This window comes from Rhinolophus ferrumequinum, chromosome 9 (assembly GCF_004115265.2).
Source record: "Rhinolophus ferrumequinum isolate MPI-CBG mRhiFer1 chromosome 9, mRhiFer1_v1.p, whole genome shotgun sequence".
Lineage (NCBI taxonomy): Eukaryota > Metazoa > Chordata > Mammalia > Chiroptera > Rhinolophidae > Rhinolophus > Rhinolophus ferrumequinum.
Window position 1 is genome coordinate 82781779 of NC_046292.1, and position 19034 is coordinate 82800812.

Sequence of the window (19034 nt, forward strand, 5' to 3'; positions counted from 1 at the left end):
TGACCATGGTGTGTAAGAACGCAGACTTAAGTGGGTAAAGTATAAAGAAAGGCACAGAGGGAAGCCCATAACAGTTAAGCAGGCTCACCCCTAACATCTGTGGGGCTTAAATGGAGAACTTCATATCATAGGCCTAAATATTCAAAAGTTGTAAATTAAACTAACAAGTTATTAAATAAAAGATGTTTTATCCTCCTACCTCGACAAACGTATCTTCATGGCAGCCTGGAAGGCTAGATTGGACCTCAGAGTTCTTGGCCTGCTTATTGCTTCTCACTGGAACAGGTGACACAAGAAGAGCTGGCCCCATGCCCCCGGGGCCATCTATCTCCTGCTCTATCCCATACCTCAAGGGCTTGTGTGTTCATGGACGCACCCTTCGTGGTCCTAAAATCTATCCTTTATCCACTGCCTCCTATACATATCTGCCTCTAGGTAAACCTGAGGAAGTCCTGGGAAGACCTGGACGTGGGCGTAGACTCATTGGGATGAGGAATCTAAATAAACATCCCTGTACTTGGCTCATGGTTTAGAAAGGGAGTCATGGGTCCCAGATGGACATGGCCTCTTGAGGAGATGGATTTCTCTCCCCTTAGAAAGGGACAGAGCTGGAGGAGAGATAGAAGCTCACCAACACAAGGTTCCTGACACGGGGCTTAGGGAAGTACTGCCTTTAAAAAAAAGAAGGAGTTGTATTGGAGGGGCCCCCAGAACCCTCTGAGGTCCTGCCAGTGTTCTATGGCTTGACCTGGGTAGCAGTTACATTTATAATGATTTATTAAGCTCCGTACTTATTTTATACAGTTTTCTGTAGCTGTTTTACATTTCACAATAAAGAATTAGTGAAATCGAAAGAGACAGAGAGAGAAAGAGAGAGAGAGAGAGACAGAGAGAGAAAATATATATAGTTCCTGGTGCTGTAGTTTATGGGATCCCAGGGGCAAATGCTCTGAGTGGGTGCCTTGAAGCTCAGACATCGTAGGCAGTTAAAATGCCTCCTCAAGGTGTGAATTCCTGAGGGGAAATGGGCAGAATGCTAGAAACTCAGTAACTCTCACTGCTGGTCTTCACCATCTGAGGCCAAGATTCTCGGGTGACCGTGGATGAATTCAGACAGAGCAAATGAGTCATAGGCCCATGTCCTCTTGTGCAGCCACTGCAAGTGCCTCAGAGGAAAATTCCTTTCCCTCCCTCTTCACCACGATTATACATACTGTGTTTATCTAACCGAAATTACAGGAGGCTGCTCTCATTCTCGTAGAAGTGAAAAGACACCAACTCCCAATTATCCTCTATTTGGGAAGCAGTTCTAGGAAGCCTTCTCCTCCCCATAAGGGCAGCTAGATCAGTCCCTTACACAGTTTGCTGAGCTTCTACTATATACCAGACACAATCCTTGTTTTTCTGCTCCACATCCAGTTAATTGTTCTTTTCATTCTTGATGGGAAAAACACTTTCCTTTTACAAATATTCAGATTCCCATTCCTCAAAAAGATTTCTCTGTGCCCCACATGGTTTAAGTATCAGGGGTTTTCTAAGAATGTATTTCAACTATGGTGCATAAAGAAAGACACACACACACAAACACACACACACACCGTCCCAAAACTGAACCTTATGGCTGCAAGGTGATGAAAGGGAAGTGAAAAACTGGCCAATACTAACCAACCAAAAGCCCAGTCAGTTTTCTTCCCCCAAAATCAAATTCAGGGTTTTACGTCTGAGCTATTTAAAAGCCACATTGCCAAAATACCATTTTCCTCATTTTCAGGAAGCAAGAAAATCATATGGCTCCAGTGACCTTTACAAGCTGCTGATGAGAGGTAGCATCAGACATGTTTAGTGGCTTCAGAATGATAAAAGTAGCAACATATTAGATTAGTTTAAAGGGGAATAATGAGACAGTGGGGTGGAGTGGAAAAACAAGTTAAATCAATGATAGGACTAAGTTGTGGATTGTAGACAACCAAGGATCACTCACTTCTACCACTCTGCTCCAATAAGAAACACCTAGCAAACATCACTCAGGATTCCTCCCAAAGTTTACCTTCTCCCTGCTTCTGTGCCCTCACCAGACCCACTTCGTGTTCTACCAGAGTACCTGTGACATTTTATGGCTCTGTATTTTTTGGTTCACCCTATTAGATGTGGGTTCCTTGAGCACAGGTCCATAGTTTATACGTCTTTGAAGTTCCAGCTAATGTGTATTAAGATCTCCATAATTGTTTTCTTTGATTGCATGGATGAACAAATGAATGAATGAATGAATGAATGAATGATATATTTCATTCATGAAACTATGGATTTGGCTTTTCCAACTGCTATGAGGCAATCCTTAAGTGATGAAAAGTTTCTCAGCCTTCCCAAGAGTTTACCCACTCTCACAGTTTTAACTTCTTATTTCAGGTTCAGGAAGCTGTGAATTCCATAATGTCATACGTGAGCATGAGGGCATCGTGTATTCTTTAAAGTGGAGTTATGAAAAGGAAGAAACTGGTCAGCAGACTAAAACCTGGGACTGTCCTTTTCAAGATCCAGAGCTCCAACATTCCTTGGCTTAGTAGAGGAACCGCCTGGGAAAATGTGGGCAAGGGTGAGTAGTGATGGGGAAAACATACATCCTTTTTGTCCAGTTCAATTCAGACTGATTCTATTGAAAGAATAATACAAATGGCATTCCATTCTCACCCAGCATTGCAACGAATATTTAAAATGAAAAGATTGACTTTAGGCCGCCAGATTTTGCTGTTAGGTGAACCTTTTCAAATGGATACACTGATGTCCACGGGAAATCCTCTTCCATTCAGAAATCTCTGGGGAAGCAGTCTTCCGGGATAGAGCTGGAATGCTCTCCTTAGAATAACCAGTGCTCAAGCAAGCCTGGAAGTTTCACTCACTGAACTATTCAGAGGCTGATTACCTTGGTTATGGATTAGTCAGTTCTCTGGTGCCTCTTGCCCTGTCTGCCAGGTACCTTTAAACCATTCTACTTCCACGCCACAAGAAAATCAACTTAGAGTGGTGGTTAGGGTTAAAACGGTCAATTCTCCTACCTAACTAAGGCTCCCTAAAGGTTTTGTGGAAATTAAGTAGAAGAACTGATATGTAATTGCACGTATTATTATAATTGACCTGTAAGGGAGGCAGGCAGCATGGCGCGGCGTGACGCCATTGGGGTAGGCAGACCAGGCTTTATGTCCTAATGCCTCCACTTAGCAGTGGAGCCAGTTACTTGATCCTTTTGAATCTCCATTTCCAAATTCACAAAATGGTAGGAGGATAGGAGGATTATGTTGAGGATGAAATGAGAAAGTGCACGTGAAGTAACACGTGCTCAAAAGAAAACAGGTGAATTCCTTTATGTGCTGACATCATCAATTTGTTATCTGTATCACACAGCAAACTAACCATCAACACAAATAAGAAAGCACTGGGCCAGGTCATTCCAAAGAGGGCCCTACCTCATTTGCAGGGGAGTGGCTGTAGATTAAGTAAAATGACAAATGTTTTCTTTCAACGTTTTGTTAAGTATTAAAATAATTTCTGCGGAAGTCGTTAAAAATCAATTAGATGGTCACCTCTCTGTAATGTTTTAAAGTAAAGTAATGACCTCTTCAAAATCCCCCCAGTCCTAGAATGCTATGACAAAAATCTGTCACAGAATTGGGCACCTCAGAGGCTTCAACCAAACCAAATTACAAATCTGAACTGGAACAAATTACATTTATTTGTGATTCCTTAAGTCATTGGACATGAATATTAATTTCTTAATGAAAAATGAAATGAAAATCATGTCTTCTCATTTTTGAATACCTACTCACCCGGTTTTATTAAATGGAAATGAAAACAGGGCAATGACAGAGAGTCTGAGAGACACAGAAACAGAGAGACACAGAGATAGAGAGAGAGGCAGAGAGCCGTAGCATTCTATAAAGCAAGCCAGTATTTCATTCCCTATAAGTCCCTGCAATGAACAGCAGCACTGTGTTATTTCAAATATATATTGATTCTCAATTTTTGGTATTCTAGGCCTGAAAACAGACAATTCTACTGCCTGAAATCAATTCGCTTAGAATTATCTGTGTTCAGAGTCCAAGGGTTCTCTGCAATCATTAATTCCACCACTTCTGCACGTTTTGTTTTTTTTTTATCATTGAACTTTATTTCAACATTCTGTACACACACACACACACACACACACACACACACACACACTTACATGTAACTTCATGCTAGACTAAGTAGAATGTAAATATTTGGAAATTATTAGTATCACCTAATAAAAAGGAGCATTTTTTCCTTGTCATTAATGCTTCTTAAGGATATATTCCTGCTGCTCTTTTGGGGGATGTGTGTGTCATTTAAAAATATATAGACCTGAAGCTGCACTGCCTGATTTGAATCTCACCAGCCAAGGTCAGTGGTATGACCTTGAACAAGCTATTTAACCTCTCTGTGCCTCAGTTTCTTTATCTATAAAATAGGGATGAGAGTGTAAATGGCTTACAGTTGTGTTTTGGCACCGACTCATTGGCCTAAGTCCTCAGGAGAGGATTCCAGTGAAAACCGTAGTTCTGCAGCACTTAAAAAGTAAAGTCTGTGCAACTAAAAGAAATTACTAAAGGGAGAAGCGGAGCGTCAGGAAAGGCCTGGTAAGAGACTGGGCCTCTGGGAATCTCGCTTGGGTTAGTCTTGGTTGCCCTCCTGCGCTCAGTGATGCTGAGATTTTCTGTATCCAGAGGCAACAATGAATACAATATGATGGCATGGCCAACAAAACACTTTGAAGAAACCTATGCTAAACTCATAAATACTCTTAAAAGTCATCCCCTTACCAAAAAAATACTCAGCAAATAACAGCAAGTCCTGCGGTCATTAGGCAAATGTCAATGAGAAGAAGGTGGAGAGCACGCTCCCATTTGAGGACCGCAGGGAAGCCAGGCACTGGCGCAGGCAGCCATATTTTGCCTTTTGGCATGAATCAGTGGTGTGGAGACAGCTAGCTCCAGCCCCCTAGACCAACTGTACTCATGCTTCTCGGTGAGTTCACCTAGGTAGCTTGTTAATGGCCATAGTGGGGGATATTTACACCACAGCAATCAGCGAAGATCACACATCACCGCTGCTAGGTTTTGTTTCATTTTCAGAGAGCTGGTAGTTAAACATTTCCCAGTGCAGTGCTGGGAATGAAAAGGGGGCTGGCTGAGAAAAATGGAAAAACTGGAAAAAAAAATCTTTTAAACTGCATATTTTTTTTTTTTGGTGGGGGGAGGGTGGCATTCCTTACTCTTCCTCTTTATACTAAGGCAGAAAGCTGGCAGTCGGACATGGTCTGGTCTGGTTAATCTAAAGCCAGACTGAACTGTTGCTTCGCAGAGGGCCACAAAGTGTTGACTGACAGAATTTGCAAATTTTGTCCTTCTTTCCCATCAAATACAAGTCCACCGCGGGTCTAAAATAGCTGTTAGACTGTGTATTTATATGTGCCATAGGTCTGTGATAAAGTCGTAAAAAGGGAGATGCAATAAAGTGGAGTAATTCACATCCTCTTTTTCATCCCTACAGAAATGTGATTATTCTGACGTATTTTAGGGAATGTGGAAACTCTGGCTACTGAAAATTATCACCTTACCTCCTTATATCTAAATGACAATTTAACATGTTCAGATTTATAGACTTTTCTGCGAAAGTAAAGATGAACTAATAGGGACTGAAATGAAGAAGTAGGTCTAAATCTGCCTTTATTGGTTTGCCAGGGCTGCCATAATAAAGTGCCACAGGCTGGGTGACTAACAACAGAAATGAATTTCCTTACCGTTCTGGAGGTCGCAAGTCCAAGACCAAGGTGTCAGCAGGGTTGGTTTCTTTCGAAACCTCTCTCCTTGGCTTGCAGATGGCCACCTTCTCCCTGTGTCTCCACATGGTCTTTTCTCTGTGTGTCTGTGTCCTAATCTCCTCTTCTTATAAGGACACCAGTCATACTGGATTAGGATCCACTCTAATGATCTTGTTTAACCTTCATTACCTCTTTAAATACCTTATCTCCAAGGACAGTCACATTCTGAGATACTTGGGAGTTAGGATTTCAACATATGAATGTGGGAGGAGGGACACATTCAGCTCACTGCCTAAACATAAACATAATTTATCCACAAGAAAAATTCAATTTAACAACATCACAGTTTGAGTTGCCAGAGTAGTAAACTCAGGAGAGATGGAGATTGGGATGTAGGAGGTTTATGGGCAGCTTTCTGGGGAACACCCACAGGCAGTGAAGGACGCAGGCTAAGGTAAAAGAAGAGGTGGACTGCAGTCCACTTGTAATCCAGGCATGGGCCCTCTCTTGCTGGGGTGGGCCGTCAGAGTTGTCTAGAGTTGAAGCAAGAGGCGGAGCGTGTCTACCCCTGCCTGGACCAGACTTAGGGTAGGGGCTGTCCCATGGAGGAGGCACGACGTGCATTTAGAGGCTCTCTTCACCTGAGGATAGTCTCAGGAGGGGGATCAACGAGAGCTGCCAGTGGCCAAGTTTTCAGGAGCTGACAGAAGAATCGCTCAATCTCATGTAGGGTGTCTGGTCGGTGCACTGCAGTGTCTACAACAGAAGTTCCCCAAGTAAACGAAAGGACTTACCATTGTCTTCCTAAGAAATTTCTCATCGTGTCTCTCGGTAGATTAAAGGGTGAGCCATTATGAACCCTAAAACATTTCCAATGCTGGACACATAGAAAATGCCCAGCGGGATGGTCAGTAAGTGTGGCTTAGTACGGAAAGTATGCTCTTCGAAGCTAAAGATCTGGTTCAAATCTCTGCCCTGTTATTTCCTAATATTTCTTACCCTCTCTGAACCTCAAATTTCTCCTCTACAAAATGAGGATAATAATACCAACTTTGTTGGACTGTTGCAAGATTTAAACAAAAAAATATATACTTAGAGTGTCTAGTACAATGCCGGACACACAAAAAAGACATCCAAAAAGAATGAGTTCCCTTCTCTTTCTTTCAGCAAATAGTTAATTGGTGATAGCCAACAAATTACAACCCGACCTGATCTCCTAACTTTCTCAATTCTGATGTGATCAGAATCACCTGTAAAGATTGTTAAAATATAGATGCCTGGACCCCACTCACGGGGACTCTAATTCAGGGCATCTAGGGAGAAGACCAAGAATGCACAATTTAAGCAAGCTCAGTAGGGGTTTCTGGGCCTCAGAAAGCCTTAAGATTCCTGCTCCGGGCAGTGGATGTGATCTCGGTTAGAATGGGAATCCAGTGCTTAGAAGGTGCCAGAGGTCACTTCTACTGCCCTGCATTGTTCTTAGTTCTGTTGATGTGGATATACCCATCACATCACAAAGAGCTTCCCCTCACATAAATACTGTGTATTCCAAAAGCAAAATGTGCATAAATTATGCGTGAGAATCAAACCACTTCTCCTTTTCAAGAGGTAGTTTTATTGAGCCATAAATCACAACTACAGGGCAATTTAGTGCACACAGGAATTTTATTGGGGGGTGTGGATCCCCTGAGCTTGTCTGGAAAATTGGAAGCATTTTCAAAGATGAAGTGTCCTGCAGGTGAAAGAGGCACGTCTGGATAGAGATTTGACTTTCTTATTTAAATCAAGTAAAATTGAGCTCCCTGGATGGGATTGCTGGAGACTTTCTGTGTTTGATTACTGGTCACAAACCCCAGCTGCATTGCAGAAATTATACTGTCAAAAAGACACTGACCAAAGTCCAGAAAGTAAACAGGAGCTGGAACACAGAAAGTGACCCCTGAGCACAGGCCGGCTTTCACATCCCTACCAGACATTTTCCCTGATTTAACACGGGCCATGTGGTTTCCCAGTGTCTTCTGTGGCTTTCTTTTCCCACAGAGAGGCCTCATTTATTCTAAAATATGAAGCTTTGGGGGTTTGTTGAAAATGGTACTTTCACTCAGTAGAAATATGTCAAGATGAAAGTGCTATCTGTGGGAATCCATTCTGAAAAAGGACTAAACTAAGAACATGAAAGGAACAGTCTATTTTCTCCCAAATGATTAGTATCCTCCCAAACCTAATCATTTTCTATATGGAAAAAAAAAAAGTTCTAGAAGGAGTACAGCAAAAATATTACAATCACTGAGAAGTCTAGGGTGACTCTGTGCTATCTCCATACAAACATCACAAGTGCAGGAATTGGTGAGCTTTTTTGGTTCTTAGAACTATTCTGAGTTCTTTTATTGACGAAGGAGATTTATGTCATCATTTTCCCCAAATTACCCTTTATTCTACTTTTTAAAAAAAATATTTCTCCAGGTTTGACCAGGGTCTTGTAACACACACAGTCACTGTTACACTAAAAAGAATTTTACCTCCTTTACGTATTGTCCAGAGCCCCCTTGGTCTTTCTACTGGCTTATTTAGAGGAGCACCTTTGAGTACGACACATCTAGTTCCTTCTTCCTGTGTCCAGATCTCCTTCTACTTCTGCCCTATACTCTGTCATTCCTTAGATATACAGAATTTTAGAGCTGGAAGAACATGTTAGTGAGGTTAGAGCTGCAGGAAGCTGTAGTAACAAGTAAACCCTATATTCTTGGGCGGGTAGCACAGAGGTTAGTTCTTACTCCTGTGACAGTCAGTGGCTCTCTTGGGTAACTATCCTCAGGGATCTCATTTTCTTCCATCATGTGGCCCCGTCATCTCAGGTTCCTTCACCTCCAGCAGTGTAGGTAAGAAGAGAGATGTGATGGGACATTTTGGGAGCAGGCCAGGAAAGTGGAGTAAATCACTTCCACCAGTATTCTGTTGGCCCAAAGAAGGCTGAGAAATGGAAAGAAGGGCAAAGATACTGATAGTGTTTGCCCCACAGAGTCCTTAGATGCCCCTTGCCTTCAATCCCTTCAAGTTTTTTTTTTCTTTTTCTTTCTTTTTTTTTTTTTTTTTTGGTGGAGGAACAAAGATCCAGAGAATATAAGTTACACACAGCTAATCAATGACAGCTCAGTTCAGCGCTAGCCAAGAGTCCCCTTGTCCATTCCTATTAATTCCAATCTATGTATAAAAGGGCTCATAATATCGCAAAATATAATTGAAGCATTGTTTCTAGAACTTTCTATCCAGGATTCCAGGGTAAGGAGGACTGTGACCACGCTGCTTCAAAACCTGCAGTTCCAGTGCAGTCCTTTCAGTCTGAGAGCTGGACAGATGAATGTTTCAAGGAGCAAGTGCCAGTAGCAAACCCTAATTACAGAAAATCCTTCTTGGCTCCTAAGGGATATAAAATTACATTGCAGAAAGTCAAGGAAAATAGAAACAGAATACATTATAATGCTTTATTTGGAAGCCAAAAGTCACCTATTAAGATTGTCTTGATTCCGTCAAGATAACTAAAAGGGTAGAGACAGAATTTTACAGGGAGAGAAATTTTGGATGATGTCAGCCTTGTTTGCAGTCATCACATTGGCTTATAGAAAATACATCTTGAAATATTGTCCTCTTCATACTTGAGATCAAATGTGAGAAGAAACAGAATTAAAAAAAACCAAAAACCGAAACCTGATAAAGAATGAGGGATGGGTGCAGACAAGGATGGATGGTCTCCTTAACGGGTTCTGAAAGCTGTCTGGAGAGCACTGCTTCACTAGTGGAAAAACACTCTTGTGTGGAAACCTGGATAAACCTTTGCCTGACCTCTACATCAATGTCTACTGAACAGTTAGTTCCATGCCTATTTTTTTTAAAGTCTAACTTCATCATTACAAAGATTATATATCTGGATTTTTTTTGCCTGAATTTTAAAATGTTAATCTGGAGATCTGACGTTGAGTAGTTAAAGGGTGCATAATAGTTCTGTGAGTTTTAAAGGTCCGGGGCAAAGTATTTAACATTCTCAGGTCTCCCTTCACTCACCATAACCACCAGGGAAGGAAAAACAATAAAAACTATATATGCCACTTGGCTGGAAATTAAGGTGCTGATTTAACCTGAACATTTCTTATCACATAAAATCAAGTAACAATAATATTAGAAATTAGATTTACAGCAGTGCCAGCTTATATTACGTTATTTAGCTGCCTTTCCCCAGATACAATCACATTTCATAGAGTTACAGATCAGATATTAAAAATAGTGCAGAATTTAATTATATGTGCCTTCATTTTTCAATCTTTCTATCTCATTCTCTTCTTCCCCTGCTCACTGCTCCCTCTTTAAAATAAATTTTATCCTTATCAATTGCGGAAACATTGTGCCCATCTTATTAATAGTTATATTAAAGCCAACGCAATTAATGGTTTGCTGACTCACAGGTTAGTTTATGGCAAAGCTTGGGTTCAAATCAATGGTCAGAATAGAGAGCAGGAGGGATGGAGCTGGGCCAGTTCGGTATCTCCAAAGAACTTGGAAATAAGGCACCTCTCAGAGTTAAACTAGTAAAATGCACACAAAATGCATGCAAACTAGTAAAACAGAATGTATATAATTAGTCAGTTGTTGAAGTACGCCAAGAAATCATCTATCTGGATATAAAATAGAAAGAAGTCTGTGGGAGCCTATCAAATTTCAGTCCCGTTGATCCGAGAGTCCAGTAACGAGGAAGATGTACATGTGATTGGAAGTTGGTGAGAAGAAAATGAAGTGGCTGCATCATGCCTGCATGGATAAAGGCTAAGTGAAAAGGACTTGTTAGCCACGGAAGCTTTAGAAAGAGTCAGACGGTCACAGAGGCCCTCTGGATGCCAGAGCCCATAGACCTGGAAGACCTAGGGAAGATAGTCTTGGCATTATTCACCAAGCATTATGAATCCGTTGGCAAGACTCTCTCTTTGTGGACAATAGTGCCTCAAGCCATTGACAGTAACATTCTAAGAGCAAGTAAAAACCTTTGTACTGATTCTGTAGACACCAAGCAACCTTGTGATAGTTTGGCTCTTCATGTACTAAGCCTATTGACAGAGCTGCCTCAGTGCTTTCTGGTCTACAGCCAGTTGTATTATTCTTTTAAATTACTATAATTATATTGATGCTGTGAGCTGGTTCCACATTAAGCATGCCAACAAAATCACTTTTATGAAACTAACAGACCTTAGACCAAGGTATATTCTTCAAGTTAAATACCCCCTTATGAGGTGCACCTGGGCAGGCAGTAATGTTACCCAGGAACAGCTCAGACTTCACTCTGTGCTCTTGTTGAACTACAGCTGAACCAGCCACGTGTAATTTTGACTGAACCATACATAAAGTCAAGATCAGGATGTTCTAATAATATGACTGCCTTTAGTGATCTGACAAAACCATTGCCATATTGTAAGCCAGAAGCCGTCTGCAGAATGAAGGGTTGGAAAGAACCTAAAGCATTTAACAGGCCACGTGCTGATTTTCAATTGTATCTGGGACCCCGCCATAGACAACTTCATCAAAGATACCAGTGTCGTCGACAGGGTAATGTTTTCCAGGTTTTTTCACACCTTATCCAGTTGCAGTAATCGTTAGGTGATAAATACAGTGACAGCTCATTACAAAATTCAGCTTCCAGAAGCTAAAAGGTTAAGTGGCACCTCTCTCATGTGCTGGATGATAGGTTAGCATCTTACCCCTGCCCCTTCTCCACTCTCCACACCACCGTTCTGTCTGGAATCTTGTGTACTTGAAGCATTCGATTTCACACAAAACCTGTTGAAGTGAAAAGAAAGTTAGAAGGCCCTACTACAGGATCTCAGGAATATATGACAGTACATAGAGGGCAGAGATGAAGAGAATAAAGAATATGGCCTGAAAACTCAAGGGCATTATCCCTAGTCTCTGCAAGTTTTTTTGATTAGTGTGTTAAATGGGTGTGTCACATGGGTGTGTCTGTTTCCCTGTGTGTCTAGGGAGAAGGATTTATATACTCTATACCCTCATGCCAGTTTGTCACATATGTATGAACCCACGTCCATAGATGTTAACTACTTGGGTTTTTAAAAACAGCTTTATTGAGGTATAATTGACATACAATAAACAATACATATTTAAAGTGTGAGTTTTGATAATGTTGACCTGTAAAACGATCACCACAATGAAGACAATGGACATAATCATCACCTGTAAAAGTTTCCTGATGCCCTTTATAATCCGGTCTACGCCTCTTCTACTCCCATCCCATCCCCAGGAAATCGTTTATCTGCTTTTTCTGCAACTAGACATTTGTTTCAACTCCTAGAAATTTATTTAAGTGACATAGTACACACATTTTTGTTTGTTTTCCAGCTTCTTTTACTCAGCATAATTATTTTGGTTTTCATCTATGTTGTGGTGGTTATCAAAAGTTTATTCATTTTCATTGTTGCTGAGTAGAATTCATTGTATAGATGTACCACAGTTTGTTTATCCATTTACCTGTTGATAGATACTTGGGTTATTCCCAGTTTGGGGCATTTAGAAATAAAACTCTAGGAACGTTTGTATAAGTCTTTCTATGGATATGTGGTTTCTTTTCTCTTGGGTAAATACCTAGGAATAGATGACTAGGTCATAAGGTAGGTGTATGCCTAACTTTCAAAGGAACTGACGAACTGTGTACCAAAGTGGTTGTACCATTTTATATTCCCATCAGCAGTATATAAGAGTTCCAGTTTCTCCACGTCCTTGTCAACACTTGGTATGATCATATTTTTCTTTTAATTCTAATAATGCTTTGAAGTCAGGTAGCATGAGTCCTCCAACTTTGTTCATCTTTTGTCAGTATTTTTGCTGGTTTGTTTTGTTTTTGCTACTCTAGATCCTTTGTGTTTCCATATGAAGTTTAGACTAAGTTTGTCAATTTCTACGCACCACTGAAAAAAGCCTACTGAGATTTTCGTTGGGATGATACAGAGTCTATAAATCAATTTAAAATAACATGTGTATAAGTGATATTTTATTGTGGTTTTATTTTGCATTTCCCTAATGACTAATATTGTTGAGAATCTTTTCACATGCTTTTTTTCATTAGTATGTCTTTTTTAATAAGATGTCTTTTCATATATTTTGCCTATTTTGTAAATTGGATTGTTTTCTTATTGATTTTTCAGACTTTTTTTACCTATTCTGGATACAATTATTTTGTCAGATGTGTTGTAAACATTTTCTTTTGGTCTCTGACTTGTGGTCCTATTTTATTAACAGTATGTTTGGAAGAACAGATGTTTCTAACTTTGATGAAGTCCTATTTATTAATTTGTTTTTTCATGAATTATGCTTTTGGTGTGATATCGAAGAAATCTTTGCCTACCCCAAGGTCAAAATATTTTCTCCCAGAAGCTTTATAGTTTTGGGTTTTATGTTTATCTCCAAACTATTTTGAGTTACTACTTATATGATGGAAGGTATGGATTTATGGAAGTTAATTGTTTTCGACATGGATATCCACTTGTACTAACACCATTTGTTGGAAAGACTGTGTTTCTCCACTAAATTTTCTTTGTGCTGTTGTTTATATATGCATATAGGCCTATTTCTGTTCCACCGATCTATTTGTCTTCAATCCAATAGCACACTGTCTTGATGAGTGTAGCGGTATAATGTCTTGAAGTCAGGTAACATTAGTCCTCCAATGGTGTTCTTCTTTTATCAGTAATTCTGCTTATTTGTTTGTTTGGTTTTTGCTATTCTAGATCCTTTGTGTTTCCATATGAAGTTTAGAATCAGTTTGTCAATTTCTACCACAAATACCTACTGAGATTTTGATTGAGATGATGCTGAATCTATAAATCAATTTAGAGAGAATTAACTCTTCAATATTGGATGTTCTGATCCATGAACGCATTATAACTCTCCACTTATTTAAGTCCTCTTTAATTTTCTCAGCAGTGTTTTACAGTTTTCAGTGTACAGATAACTATAAACATTTCTCATTCACAGACCGTAAGGGAGAATGACCAATTTCTTCAAGACTGACAAGATACAGGCACCAGAGACTTAAGCCCTTGTACTGTATTACTGCAATGCAATGCAGGGACTATAAAGAGGGGAAAATAGGACCTAGTTCCTAGAATTGTGAGCATTAAATGAGAAAGCATAAGTATGCAGTTTCCTATAGCACAGGCTGTAAGTCAGATCACCATGTTCCAATCCCCACTCCACCACTTATAGCCAAGTGATCTTGGGAAATTCACAACCCCTCTAGCATTCAGTTTTCTGATCAGCAAAATGCAGAAAATACTGGTATGTCCCTTGTAAGGTCCTCATGAGAGTTAAATGAGCTTATTAAACACTTAGAACTATTCTTGCCATGTAACAAGCAACTAATAAATGTTAGCAATGGTTGTTAATTTTATTATTAATAATAACACTTAACATGGCATCTGGAATATAGCCAACACTTCAAAAAAGCATAAGTTTTATTATTAGCTTATATAGCAAACTAGGCCACTTGGTTAACACCTTCAGGTATGCTTGTCATCATAATTGAATATCCCAGGCTGAGCTAAATTTACTGGAGGGAGGTTTGTTCTTGAAAGACCTGACCCTGATACAGATCACAGACTCTCCATCCTGCTCTTTGGATGTTGTACTTGAGACTCTGCATCAGACACATCTATGCAAGGTCTCACCATAATTGGCAAATTTCCCACAATTAGCTTTACTGTTGGCTTCCTTAATTTCTCTCTGGCCCATCTTGGGGTCTAAAAGTCTGGAAGAGATTGTATGAATTGTTTTCTGTCGTTGCTTCTGAAAATCTTAGAAAGCTTACTCCCTCATGGAGATGCATCTACTCTACCCCTGGCCTTTGCTATAGGGTAAAGAAATGTTCAGGTCACCTTTTGTACATACTAGACTGGTTTTAGGGTATGATATGATTTCCAAATCCCAGAAGGCTCTGTGCAGCTCTCATCACCCACCAGCACTATCCTGTACTTCTGCATACACACACACACACACATAATTTTCCTCCTGGCTCGACACAGACTGCCTAATTGGAAACCCATTTCTGTACTTGATGACTTTGTTCCTTATAAAAACACAAATTACCTTTGAAGGAAAAATAATAATTAACTTATGTGTGTAGGTGACAGTATGAAATAATAGAAAGAGTCCCGGACCAGGAAGTAAAGGTTAGGATTCTAATCCTAGATGCCTTTATTCTTCCTCTATAACTTAAGATTCTACTTAAAGTCTCTGCTACACAATAAGGGGATGATGGCATCTGAGTCATTCATTCATTCATTCATTCATTCATTCGGTAAATATTTCCTACCACTATCATGGCCAGGTGTTGTTTTAAATTCAGGAGTCACAGCACTGGACAAAACAAAATCCCTACTCCCACAAAGCTTATATTCAAGTCAGAGAGATAGATAATAAGCAAATAAAGACATATGTACTAGATTATCAAGGAGTGGTGAATTATAAGAATAAAAACAAAGTAGAGTAAATAGATAGAGAATTAAAAGGAATGCTACTTTAGGTAGAGTGTTAAAGGAAGTTCTTTCTGAGGCAGTGCCAGTTCAATAGAGATCTGAAGCAAGTGAGAGATATGACATGAGGCTCACTAGTAATGAACATTCCAGACACAGGGAGTGGTCAGTACGAAGGTCATAAGGTAAAAGTGTGTTCAACATGTTTAAGGAAAATAAAAGAGGCCCATGTGATTCCAAGGTAGAGATAGTCAGAGGGCATGTAGGGGCCAAATCATATAGGCACTGTAGGCCAACTTAATGACTTTTGAGTGTTTTCTAAATGAGACAGGAAACCTCTGGAGGGTTTTGAGCAGGGGAGTGACAAGATCTGACTTATTTTGCAAAGATCACTCAGGCAGATGTACTGAGGACAGACTGTAGAGTCGCTAGAGGGAGAGCAGACAGACACTATAGCTCTAAACTGTTGCTATAGTGCAAGAGAGAGAGAGATTTGTGGCTTAGAGGAGGCCTATAGTAGTGAAAGAAGAAAGGAATAAATGTTTGGAAATATGTTGAACGATTAGGTATAGGGTATGGGTTTCATGTCACGGAACAAGAAAGGAGTAAAAGTTGACTCCAGTATTTTGGCCTGAGCAAAAGGGAGATGCCATTTACTGAGATCTAGAAGCCTGGAGGAGAAGGTTTGAGGGGGCACACTGAGGGCTTGTTTCAGACATGTTAAGTTGGGTTGTCCACTAGATATCCAAGTGGCAGGCCAGCTAGGCCGTTGCATATGTAGGGCTGGACTGCAGGGCAACAGTCAGGGCCAGAGACTTACATTTGGAGTCATTGTGTCTGCATGAAATTTATGGCACGGAGTGAGGTCACCCATGTGGTGACTATTGCTGGAAACAAGAAAAGTTCCAACAAGGAGAGGAAGATCCAAGAAAAGAGTGAGGTGGAATTGTCAGTGGGGCAGAGGAAAAATCTGGAGAGCATGGGAACATGGCAGCCACATTTGAAAAGTGTTTCAAGGAGGGAAGTGAGCAAAAGCTGTTGAGAGGTTAAGATGGCATTTTTAATCTCTACAATGTATTACTGGATTAAATGAGATAAACACCTGGCACAGTATACGGAGGGGTTTTGAGCTGCAGACCAAGCACCAGAAATCTCAACCAAAAGTAACTTGAACAATAAGCATGTTTATCATGTTATATAATATAATTCTGGAAGAAGAGTAGTTCTGAGTTTGGTTAATTCATTAGTTCAGAGATGTCATCAAGGACTTCATCTTTGGGCTCTGCTATTCCCATAACAGCAAGACAGCTGCTGCAGCTCTGGATGTCCTATTCTCTCACAGGATCCATAGACAGGATAAAGGGAACAGCCTTATTATATCTCTTTTTAAGAGTGAGGGACCTTTACCAGTAACCCCCTGCAGAACTCCCTTTGAACTAAACCGGAATGTGTCACACACCCGTGCCTAAACTAATCCTAGCAGGGAGAGAGACCTAAATCAATATTCACACCTTGGGGCTGAGGAAGTCTCTTAAAGGACATAGCCATTCGGAGGAGAGTGCAAAGAGCCAGGATTCTGTGAGAGAGAAAGAGAAGGATTGAAGAGTGGTTCTTGTTTTAATAGCCAATGCTGTCTGCCACCTAAGTGCCTGGCATTCTAAAGGTGCCCTTTCCTCCACAGCAGTGAGGCAAACATAGGAGGTTATGGATAAACTGCATTATCTCGCAGCCAAGATGAGTTTTTTTCTCTTCACAATAGTGTTTGAGCAACTATGAAAATACTCACCTCTGCCTTCCATGGTGTCAAAGAATCTGGGGTCAGAAGATACCTTAAAAATTATGTGTCCTCAGTATAAAATCCCCATGACTTTGTGTGTTAGACAAGGTCCCAGCAAGAAATATATGACATATTCAAATTATGCTAATTTAACAGGAATTCAGAGGACTTGCTGCTACGCGTGAGGGCAGAGCATAGCGAGACCACAGGGTAATGCAGCAGCCAGGCTAGTAGTAACAGCTAAACCTCCCTCCCACACCTGGGCCCACAGAGGCAGAGCGTTCTGAAGGGGCACAGTGAGCCTGTCAAGGGGCACGGTGAGCCCACGGTGGCCTTGCATGATGAGGAACCTGGGGAATAAATCCCTGACTTCACCCCCTCAATTCCTTCAACTAAAAGCCAGAAGGCAAGGGAGCCCATCCCTACAGATGAGACTCTGGGGTCCAGAGCAGAGGAGAAAAAGGTGGAGATAGTTCTGGAAGAGCACACAGAATATATCCAGCCTGCCTCATAAGGGGACACCAGCCACTCCCGAGGCTACTCATTTCACCTGGGGACAACTCTGGCTGCTGCAAAGTTCCCAGAAAACCCGAGGGGTCCATACAAAACAGACCTAACAGCTGACCCCCAGGACGACATTATAAGTAGAGGACAACAGCCTACACATCTCAAAGCCACGTGCTGGGGCTAAAGTCACTGAGACTAGTTTAGTCCTTGACTCCAGTGTCCAATGGAGATTGAAGGTTAGTGTCTCTACATGCGTCTCCCTTAGCACAGCGATTTTGCCCCCCCCCCCCCCAGGAGACATTGGCTATGTCTTGAGCCATTTTTCATTGTCACAATGTGAGGGAGGGTCTGCATGCTCCTGGCTTCTAGTGGGTGCTGCTAAACATCCTACAGGGCACAGGTCGGCTCCATGACAAAGAATGACACTGCATCAATGTCAATAGTAAGGAGGCGAAACAGCAGGAGCTGAGTCTGAGCAAGGCTGTTGCTGGACGACCTTCCCCAGGAATACTCCCCGAAGTCCCTCCTGTGTACCTGGGCTGAAATCCTTGTTTTCAGGGTGCTAATAAAAACCAGCACTAGGGCCCTTTGAGAGCAGGGAGCAGAGGAGTTAGTGGGAGCAGAATTGCAGGGCTGAGGCGGGTGAGAGGAGAAGAGGGGCTCTTGGCTTACATTTGGAATGGCTGTTGTTGAATTTCCCCTTGGTCAGAACCCCAACATCTGAGATATGGGTGGCGGGGGGGGCAGAAGTGAGACCGGGCTGCAGTGGACCCGTGCCAACCACTTAGCAGCCCACGACCTCTCAGCACATGCCAACACCAGCTTTCTGCAGGCAAGCATGTAAACAAGAAGAGCAGTCACGAACACATAAGAAAGGAATCAAAGTTGTTTGGTCCGCTGTCAGGCACAGATTGTTGGAATATTCCAGCCGCAAAAGGAAGGACTGACCATAACAACAGGAGAGCATGTCTGATGTTCAGATACCCAGAGCCTGCATTTTCCTTGTGCTGGGACAATTTCCAAGAGAACCAGCCATTGGTACCACCCTGTTTTCACGAAGGCCTGGTGAACACTGGTGTCTGTCCAATCACCCACATTAGGACTAAAAAATGTTTAAATGTCAACTGTGACCATGAATCAAGAGCAGGTGCACATAGTGTCTGCTAAAGATCAGCAGGTGGGAGTACTTTGACCAACATTTGTCTCATATGGCAATTCCTTATTTATTTGGCATCTACAGATCAGTAAGAAGTGTCGTATTTTAAGTGAATCTTCCAGATACCTGAAGTTTACCTATTTAACAACCTTAACGATGTAGTCTTTGGGGGTGAAACTTTTCTAAAAGGTGCATATTTCCTTTGTTTCAGTAAATAAAGTATGTTGACAATAA

The 19034-nt window shown here is 41.2% G+C and overlaps 1 protein-coding gene across 2 annotated transcripts in view; it reads left to right on the forward strand.

Moving 5' to 3' along the window:
* NEDD9 (neural precursor cell expressed, developmentally down-regulated 9) overlaps positions 1–19034 on the forward strand; it is a 175763-nt gene that overhangs the window by 61492 nt on the left and 95237 nt on the right. For both annotated transcript variants that reach the window (XM_033114700.1, XM_033114699.1), the window contains one exon: positions 2407–2593. In XM_033114700.1, the coding sequence (XP_032970591.1) occupies positions 2582–2593 (12 nt within the window). In that variant the 5' untranslated portion in view covers positions 2407–2581. The remainder of the gene's footprint in view (positions 1–2406; positions 2594–19034) is intronic.